General features: G+C 45.6%; 1 protein-coding gene across 1 annotated transcript in view; it reads right to left on the bottom strand.

The window, feature by feature from the left end:
• Positions 1-523: 523 nt before the first annotated feature.
• LOC142729568 (actin-like protein 6B) overlaps positions 524-11,408 on the bottom strand; it is an 11,756-nt gene continuing 871 nt past the window's right edge. The window contains exons 2-7 of the mRNA XM_075849253.1: positions 8,176-8,237; positions 7,945-8,059; positions 4,729-4,809; positions 2,555-2,650; positions 1,919-2,005; positions 524-949 (exon numbers count right to left, since the gene is read on the bottom strand). Coding sequence (XP_075705368.1) covers positions 869-949; positions 1,919-2,005; positions 2,555-2,650; positions 4,729-4,809; positions 7,945-8,059; positions 8,176-8,237 — 522 coding nt within the window. The 3' untranslated portion in view covers positions 524-868. The remainder of the gene's footprint in view (positions 950-1,918; positions 2,006-2,554; positions 2,651-4,728; positions 4,810-7,944; positions 8,060-8,175; positions 8,238-11,408) is intronic.

The raw sequence follows: 11,408 nt of genomic DNA, 5'->3' as shown, positions 1-11,408 counted from the left end.
TATACAGGCTGGTTGTCAGTAGTAATAGATGAATAGCTGTTACTGTATATAAGATGTGTGGATCTCATGTCTGATCACATGTAATTCTATTATATATCAGTGATGTCAGTGACAGGGGGCGGGGCTGTGACAACCTCTCACACATGATATACAGGCTGGTTGTCAGTAGTAATAGATGAATAGCTGTTACTGTATATAAGATGTGTGGATCTCATGTCTGATCACATGTAATTCTATTATATATCAGTGATGTCAGTGACAGGGGGCGGGGCTGTGACAACCTCTCACACATGATATACAGGCTGGTTGTCAGTAGTAATAGATGAATAGCTGTTACTGTATATAAGATGTGTGGATCTCATGTCTGATCACAATGTAATTATATTATATATCAGTGATGTCAGTACAGGGGGCGGGGCTGTGACAACCTCTCACACATGATATGGAGGATAATAGATAGAGTTCAGCTCCGGCAGCCTCCAGGTCTGACGATCTGTGATTTATTTGACATTCGGTCTCACACTTGAACGTTTATCGTTGTTGTTTTAATACTTGATACATTTGCAGGTCGTGTATATAGATGATGAGTGTGATACATGGAGTTTTTGTCCAGTTGCTGCTGCTTATTAGTTCTGTTTCCGGAAAAGCTGGGTGACAACCGCCGTTGTATTGGTGGATGAATATGTTGTCACTCAGCTTTCCCAGAAACAGAAAGAACGAAGATGAGGACGATATTTACTGGGATGTCATTGTCTCGGAGTTGCTGTAGAACATCACACATGGAGCGTTGTGTCGTCTTCTGCCGGCTGATGGATGGATCGTATGGACTCAGTATCTGAGGTCCTTCAGTACTGGGCGGGGGAGGGTATCAGGGACACTTCCGCTCCACACATTGCTTCCCTCCTTCCTCATATTCCTGCTTAGAGATCCACATCTGCTGGAACGTTCCCTAGAAAAAGACAGGAAGTGTCATCAGGGGCTCATTATCATGTAATCCAGGAGACGATCGCCGGAAACGATCGCCGGAAACGATCACAGGAAACGATCACAGGAGACAATCAGAGGAGACAATCAGAGGAGACAATCACAGGAGACAATCAGAGGAGACAATCAGAGGAGACAATCAGAGGAGACAATCACAGGAGACAATCACAGGAGACAATCACAGGAGACAATCAATCACTCACAGGAGACAATCAATATCAGGAAACAATCACTCACAGGAGACAATCAATCACTCACAGGAGACAATCACAGGAGACAATCAATCACTCAATCAATCAATCAATCACAGGAGACAATCACAGGAGACAATCAATCACTCACAGGAGACAATCAATCACAGGAGACAATCAATCACAGGAGACGATCACAGGAGACAATCAATCACAGGAGACGATCACAGGAGACAATCAATCAATCACAGGAGACAATCACAGGAGACAATCAATCACTCACAGGAGACAATCAATCACTCACAGGAGACAATCAATCACAGGAGACGATCAATCACTCACAGGAGACAATCAATCACAGGAGACAATCAATCAATCACAGGAGACAATCAATCACTCACAGGAGACAATCAATCACAGGAGACAATCAATCACAGGAGACGATCACAGGAGACAATCAATCACAGGAGACAATCAATCACAGGAGACAATCACAGGACTCAGAAATCAGAGGACTTGTTACAATGTATCAGTGCAAGCAAGAACTATCAGCTTGGAGGTGAGGATGTGTGTGTGTAGCTCACAGAGCATTGTCTACTCTTATACATTGTAACAAACTCTCAGTTCTGTGACCAGGACTGGTCAGGATGGGATTTCAGTCTTTGTATGTTAACGATGGATATTTCCATTCACTTAAAGCAAGAAGAGATTTTGAAAATAATAAAAAAACAGATGAAGCTCACCAGGGAGGCTAGTATAGATCCCCCGATCCAGGAGCTGAAGCGACGTTCAATGGAACTGTTACTGGCGATGAGCTTCAGGCGCATACTCTGGTGGAGAACAGGGAGATGGCGGTGAGGAGATCGCTATAATTAAAGGGGAACTCATCTCAATAGAAACGGGGGAACATTACTAACGTTTCTACGCCAAATTTCCAAAAAGTTGAAAAAATTTGGCATTTTGGGCCGTTTCCCCCCAAATGGGCGGAGCTTAGCTCCAAGGGGCGTGGCATGCATTATAGCGTGTCGCACAGGCAGCCGAAGATGCAACAAATTTATTAATTTGTCGCATCTTACTCCATTTATTAATTAAAACTTAATTACATCTCCCCCATACAGTCAGATCATTGTGGCGGTCCAGGGGCTCCCCCTTTGATTGACCATTTAAGGAGTCATTAGCCACCTCTGCTGCTGGAGTTTCCCTTTAACTAATAAAGCAGTGACCCCCTTGACTCACACCACGGTAGGACTGTAGGGGGAGCTCTATGCAAAGGATGGACGACATGTGTGTACGTTGATTAGTAAGAGCGCCACCTCATGTTCGTCTGCAGGGAACACCGGCTGGTGAATATGTGGGAACCCTTCCAGCATTACTCTTACCGGCGGCGTCTTCTGGGACAGCTCCCGATTCAGCCTGTCATTGAAGCCCTGGAGCAGAGTGTTCCCCCCAGTGACGATGACGCTGCCATATAGACCCTGTGAAGGTAACATTGGGGGGTACTAGATAATTAGGACTTACCAAAACTCCTCTGCCTATCAGTCTTCATGGCCTGCAGCATGCTCATCGTGGTTGTCACCTCCCCTCCCCCACACAAACTTAAAGGGGTTGTCCACTTTTAGCAAATTACTGTAATTTTTTTGTATAACTAAAAGGTGAGCAACTTTTAAATATTCAAATATTCTTTATATATTAATTCCTCACAGTTTTCAAGATCTCTGCTATTCCATAACAACATTCATTGTTTTCTTACTGTAGATAAGAATCTGTCCATAGTTGCACCAGTGTGTCCATCACATGACCCTGTAACGAGCCGTGCACCAGTGTGTCCATCACATGACCCTGTAACGAGCCGTGCACCTGTGTGTCCATCACATGACCCTGTAACGAGCCGTGCACCTGTGTGTCCATTACATGACCCTGTAACGAGCCGTGCACCAGTGTGTCCATCACATGTCCCTGTAACGAGCCGTGCTCCTGTGTGTCCATCACATGACCCTGTAACGAGCCGTGCACCTGTGTGTCCATCACATGACCCTGTAACGAGCCGTGCACCTGTGTGTCCATCATATGACCCTGTAACAAGCCGTGCACCTGTGTGTCCATCACATGACCCTGTAATGACCCGTGCACCAGTGTGTCCATCACATGACCCTGTAACGAGCCGTGCACCAGTGTGTCCATCACATGACCCTGTAACGAGCCGTGCACCTGTGTGTCCATCACATGACCCTGTAACGAGCCGTGCACCTGTGTGTCCATTACATGACCCTGTAACGAGCCGTGCACCAGTGTGTCCATCACATGTCCCTGTAACGAGCCGTGCTCCTGTGTGTCCATCACATGACCCTGTAACGAGCCGTGCACCTGTGTGTCCATCACATGACCCTGTAACGAGCCGTGCACCTGTGTGTCCATCATATGACCCTGTAACAAGCCGTGCACCTGTGTGTCCATCACATGACCCTGTAATGACCCGTGCACCAGTGTGTCCATCACATGACCCTGTAACGAGCCGTGCACCTGTGTGTCCATCACATGACCCTGTAACGAGCCGTGCACCTGTGTGTCCATCACATGACCCTGTAACGAGCTGTGCACCAGTGTGTCCATCACATGTCCCTGTAACGAGCCGTGCTCCTGTGTGACCATCACATGACCCTGTAACGAGCCGTGCACCTGTGTGTCCATCACATGACCCTGTAACAAGCCGTGCACCTGTGTGTCCATCACATGACCCTGTAATGACCCGTGCACCAGTGTGTCCATCGCATGAACATGTAACGAGCCGTGCACCTGTGTATCCATCACATGACCCTGTAACGAGCTGTGCACCTGTGTGTCCATCACATGAACATGTAACGAGCCGTGCACCTGTGTATCCATCACATGACCCTGTAACGAGCCGTGCACCTGTGTGTCCATCACATGAACATGTAACGAGCCGTGCACCTGTGTGTTCTTCACATGACCCTTTAACGAGCCGTGCACCTGTGTGTCCATCACATGACCCTGTAACGAGCCGTGCACCAGTGTGTCTATCACATGACCCTGTAACGAGCCGTGCACCTGTGTGTCCATCACATGACCCTGTAACGAGCCGTGCACCTGTGTGTCCATCACATGAAAATGTAACGAGCCGTGCACCTGTGTGTCCATCACATTACCATGGACAGAATTTTACCCACTAGAAGTAAACAATGAATGTTCCTACTGAATGACAACAAGCAGAGATCTTGAAAACCACTAGGAATGAATACAGAAAGGATATTGGAACATTGTAGAACTTTTAACTATAGAAAAAGTTAAATGAATTTGCTGAAACCGGAATATTCCCCTTTAACGCACTTGACACAATTTCATCTACGCTCCACCCAGGATGACAGGACATGATGCATCATGGGACCGGACCGCAATAATGGGAAATACCATTTAATAGGATTGATCGCTTATAACTCCTGATCTGATTCTGTGATGTCTGGAGTTTTATAGTGACATGAACCTTTCTTGTGGCCCCGGCCTTGTATATAATGTGAAAGGGAAGTCGGACACTTACAGGCCGGATGTCTATATCACACATTCCAATACTACTGGTGACCACATGTCCAACTCCCAGCATCGTGTTTCCAGAGAGACCCTATAATATAATAGAATAAAGGTGTGTGAAGAACAGGGACCATCTAATCGCACATTACATGTCGGATATTACACGGGGACGTCTGTATTACATGTGTGATATTACACTGGGACGTCTGTATTACATGTGTGATATTACACGGGGAGAGTCTGTATTACATGTGTGATATTACACAGGGACGTCTGTATTACATGTGTGATATTACACGGGGATGTCTGTGTTACATGTGTGATATTACACGGGGATAGTCTGTATTACATGTGTGATATTACACGGGGAGCGTCTGTATTACATGTGTGATATTACATGGGGACGTCTGTATTACATGTGTGATATTACACAGGGATGTCTGTATTACATGTGTGATATTACACGGGGAGCGTCTGTATTACATGTGTGATATTACATGGGGACGTCTGTATTACATGTGTGATATTACACGGGGATGTCTGTATTACATGTGTGATATTACACGGGGAGCGTCTGTATTACATGTGTGATATTACACGGGGAGCGTCTGTATTACATGTGTGATATTACACAGGGATGTCTGTATTACATGTGTGATATTACACGGGGATGTCTGTATTACATGTGTGATATTACACGGGGATGTCTGTATTACATGTGTGATATTACACGGGGATGTCTGTATTACATGTGTGATATTACACGGGGAGTGTCTGTATTACATGTGTGATATTACACGGGGAGTGTCTGTATTACATGTGTGATAATACACGGGGAGCGTCTGTATTACATGTCGGATATTACACGGGGCAGCGTCTGTATTACATGTGTGATATTACACAGGGGCCGTCTGTATTACATGTGTGATATTACACGGGAATGTCTGTATTATATGTGTGATATTACACGGGAGCGTCTGTATTACATGTGTGATATTACACTGGGAGTGTCTGTATTACATGTGTGATATTACACGGGGACGTCTGTATTACATGTGTGATATTACACGGGGATGTCTGTATTACATGTGTGATATTACACGGGGATGTCTGTATTACATGTGTGATATTACACGGGGAGTGTCTGTATTACATGTGTGATAATACACGGGGAGCGTCTGTATTACATGTCGGATATTACACGGGGCAGCGTCTGTATTACATGTGTGATATTACACAGGGGCCGTCTGTATTACATGTGTGATATTACACTGGGATGTCTGTATTACATGTGTGATATTACACAGGGACGTCTGTATTACATGTGTGATATTACACAGGGACGTCTGTATTATATGTGTGATATTACACGGGGACGTCTGTATTATATGTGTGATATTACACAGGGATGTCTGTATTACATGTGTGATATTACACAGGGACGTCTGTATTACATGTGTGATATTACACAGGGACGTCTGTATTACATGTGTGATATTACACAGGGACGTCTGTATTACATGTGTTATATTACATGGGGACGTCTGTATTACATGTGTGATATTACACAGGGACGTCTGTATTACATGTGTGATATTACACAGGGACGTCTGTATTACATGTGTGATATTACACGGGTATGTCTGTATTACATGTGTGATATTACACAGGGACGTCTGTATTACATGTGTGATATTACACAGGGATGTCTGTATTACATGTGTGGTATTAACCGGGGGAGCGTCTGTATTACATGTGTTATATTACACGGGTTGGAGCGTCTGTATAACATGTGTGATATTACACGGGGGAGCGTCTGTATTACATGTGTGTTATTACGTGGAGAGTGTTTGTATTGCATTTGTGATATTACACGGGGCAGCGTCTGTAATACATGTGTGATATTACACGTGGAGCGTCTGTATTACATGTGTGATATAACACGGGGATGTCTGTATTACATGTGTGATATTACACTGGGATGTCTGTATTATATGTCTGATATTACACTGGGGAGCGTCTGTATTACATGTGTGATATTACACGGGGACGTCTGTATTACATGTGTGATATTACACAGGGATGTCTGTATTACATGTGTGATATTACACGTGGAGTGTCTGTATTACATGTGTGATATTACACGGAGAGCGTCTGTATTACATGTGTGATATTACACGGAGAGCGTCTGTATTACATGTGTGATATTACACGGAGAGCGTCTGTATTACATGTGTGATATTACACGGGGACGTCTGTATTACATGTGTGATATTACACGGGGATGTCTGTATTATATGTGTGATATTACACGGGGATGTCTGTATAATATGTGTGATATTACACGGGGACGTCTGTATTAAATGTGTGATATTACACTGGGAGTGTCTGTATTACATGTGTGATATTACATGGGTGGCTTCTGTATTATATGTGTGATATTACACAGGGATGTCTGTATTATATGGGTGATATTACACGGGGACGTCTGTATTACATGCGTGATATTACACAGGGATGTCTGTATTATATGTGTGATATTACACGGGGATGTCTGTATTATATGGGTGATATTACACGGGGACGTCTGTATTACATGGGTGATATTACACGGGGATGTCTGTTACATGTGTGATATTACACGGGGACGTCTGTATTATATGTGTGATATTACACGGGGAGAGTCTGTATTACATGTGCGATATTACATAGGGAGCGTCTGTATTATATGTGTGATATTACACGGGGACGTCTGTATTACATGTGTGATATTACACGGAGAGCGTCTGTATTACATGTGTGATATTACACGGAGAGCGTCTGTATTATATGTGTGATATTACACGGGGAGTGTTTGTATTACATGTGTGATATTACACAGGGAGCGTCTGTATTATATGTGTGATATTACACAGGGACGTCTGTATTACATGTGTGATATTACACAGGGAGCGTCTGTATTATATGTGTGATATTACACGGGTATGTCTGTATTACATGTGTGATATTACACGGGGACGTCTGTATTACATGTGTGATATTACACAGGGACGTCTGTATTACATGTGTGATATTACACAGGGAGCGTCTGTATTATATGTGTGATATTACACGGGGACGTCTGTATTATATGGGTGATTATACCAGGGGGGTGTCATCTTTATTACGTGTGATATTAGACAGGGAGCCTCTGAATTACACGTGTGGGTGAAATATAATTACAAACCTTTACATTGGATGGGTCGAAGAGTCCCTCCGGGATACGCAGTCTCTCTGCTCCGTAGTCTGTGTTGTACCCATTGGGCAGCTCGTAATGGACAGTTGGCATCTGAGCAGCCACTCTACAGAGAGGAATATTCAGGCTGTATATTATATGCAGACATTATATCATCATGTTCAGAGCTATATCTGTCATGTGCAGGGGATTAGACATATGAAGGATATGGGGTGAGCTTACTGTTCATCATACGGAGAGTCCGAAACTTGTAGGACGGAAGCCTGAAAATCCTGGATCACCTCCTGAAAATCATCCCCGGAGAAGGAGAATCAGCAATAACATAGTACACATCACATCTACTGTATACAACTACTGCCCTCATCATCCCACACCACTACTGCCCTCATCATCCCACACAACTACTGCCCTCATCATCCCACACCACTACTGCCCTCATCATCCCACACAACTGACACCCTCATCACCCCACACAACTACTGCCCTCATCATCCCATACAACTACTGCCCTCATCATCCCACACAACTACTGCCATCATCATCCCACACAACTGACACCCTCATCACCCCACACAACTGACACCCTCATCACCCCACACAACTACTGCCCTCATCATCCCACACAACTGACACCATCATCACCCCACACAAATGACACCATCATCACCCCACACAACTACTGCCCTCATCACCCCACACAACTAACACCCTCATCACCCCACACAACTGACACCATCATCACCCCACACAACTACTGCCCTCATCACCCCACACAACTACTGCCCTCATCACCCCACAGAACTGACACCCTCATCACCCCACGCAACTGAAACCCTCATCACCCCACACAACTGACACCCTCATCACCCCACACAACTGACACCCTCATCACCCCACACATCTACTGCCCTCATCATCCCACACAACTGACGCCCTCATCATCCCACACCACTACTGCCCTCATCATCCCACACAACTACTGCCCTCATCATCCCACACAACTACTGCCCTCATCACCCCACACAACTACTGCCCTCATCACCCCACACAACTGACACCCTCATCACCCCACACAACTGACACCCTCATCACCCCACACAACTAACACCCTCATCACCCCACACAACTGACACCCTCATCGCCTCACACAACTGACACCCTCATCACCCCACACAACTACTGCCCTCATCATCCCACACAACTGACACCCTCATCACCCCACACAACTAACACCCTCATCATCCCACACAACTAACACCCTCATCATCCCACACAACTGACGCCCTCATCACCCCACACAACTGACACCCCCATCACCCCACACAACTGCCGCCCCCATCGCCTCACGCAACTACTGCCTTCATCATCCCACACAACTGACACCCTCATCACCCCACACAACTACTGCCCTCATCATCCCACACAACTACTGCCTTCATCATCCCACACAACTGACATACAAACACACCCACATACATACAACCACACACACCCGCATACAACCACACACCCACATACAATCACACACCCACACATAACCACACACCCACATACAACCACACACCCACCCACATACAACCACACACTCACATACAACCACACACTCACATACAACCACACACCCACATACAACCACACACTCACATACAACCACACACCCACATACAACCACACACTCACATACAACCACACACCCACATACAACCACACACCCACATACAACCACACACTCACATACATACAACCACACACACCCGCATACAACCACACACCCACATACAATCACACACCCACATACAACCACACACCCACCCACATACAACCACACACTCACATACAACCACACACCCACATACAATCACACACCCACATACAACCACACACTCATACAACCACACCCACCCACATACAACCACACACTCACATACAACCACACTCCCACATACAACCTCACTACCACATACAACCACACACTCACATACAACCACACTCCCACATACAACCATACACACCCACATACAACCACACACTCACATACAACCACACTCCCACATACAACCTCACTACCACATACAACCACACCCACCCACATACAACCACACACATTTCCATACAACCACACACTCACATACATACAACCACACACACCCGCATACAACCACACACCCACATACAATCACACCCACACACATACAACCACACACTCACATACAACCACACACCCACATATAACCACACACTCATACAACCACACACACCCACATACAACCACACACTCACATACAACCACACACTCACATACAACCACACTCCCACATACAACCTCAAAACCACATACAACCACACACTCACATACAACCACACTCCCACATACAACCACACACACCCACATACAACCACACACATTTCCATACAACCACATACTCGCATACAACCACACACTCGCATACAACCACACACCCACATACAACCACACTCCCACATACACACACCCACATACAACCACACACCCACATACAACACACTCCCATACATACAAACACACACTCCCATACAACCACACACTCACATAGAACACACACTCACATACAACCGCACTTCCACATAAAACCACACACCCACATACAACCACACACCCGCATACAACCACACACTCACAAACATACAATCACATACAACCACACTCCCGCATACAACCACACACTCGCATACAACCACACTCCCACATATAACCACACACCCACATATAACCACACATTCACAAACATACAACCACACTCCCACATACAACCACACACTCGCATACAACCACACACCCACATACAACCACACACCCACATACAACCACACACTCACATACAACCACACACATACAACACACAACCACACACCCACATATAACCATACACCCACCTAAAACTGCACTCACATACAGCCAAACACTCACATACAACCACACACTCACATACAACCACACACTCACATACAAAAACACTCCCACATACAACCACGCACTTACATACAACACACAACCACACACTCACATACAACCACACACCCACATACAACCACACTCCCACACACCCACATACAACCACACACCCGCATACAACCACACACTCACAACCACACACTCACATACAACCACACACTCACATACAACACACAATCACTCACCCACATACAACCACACACCCACATACAACCACACACTCACATACAACACACAATCACTCACCCACATACAACCACACACCCACATACAACCACACACTCACATACAATCACTCACCCACATACAACCACACACCCACATACAAACACATACTTACATAGAACCACACACTTACATAGAACCCCACACGCACATACAACCACACACTCACATACAACCACACACTCACATACATCCACACACCCACATAAAACCACACACTCACATACAACCGCAGACC

The sequence above is a fragment of the Rhinoderma darwinii genome, unplaced genomic scaffold (genome assembly GCF_050947455.1).
Source record: "Rhinoderma darwinii isolate aRhiDar2 unplaced genomic scaffold, aRhiDar2.hap1 Scaffold_721, whole genome shotgun sequence".
NCBI lineage: Eukaryota > Metazoa > Chordata > Amphibia > Anura > Rhinodermatidae > Rhinoderma > Rhinoderma darwinii.
The sequence above is the reverse complement of the archived record's forward strand: the minus strand, read 5'-3'. Positions and strand labels throughout refer to the sequence as shown.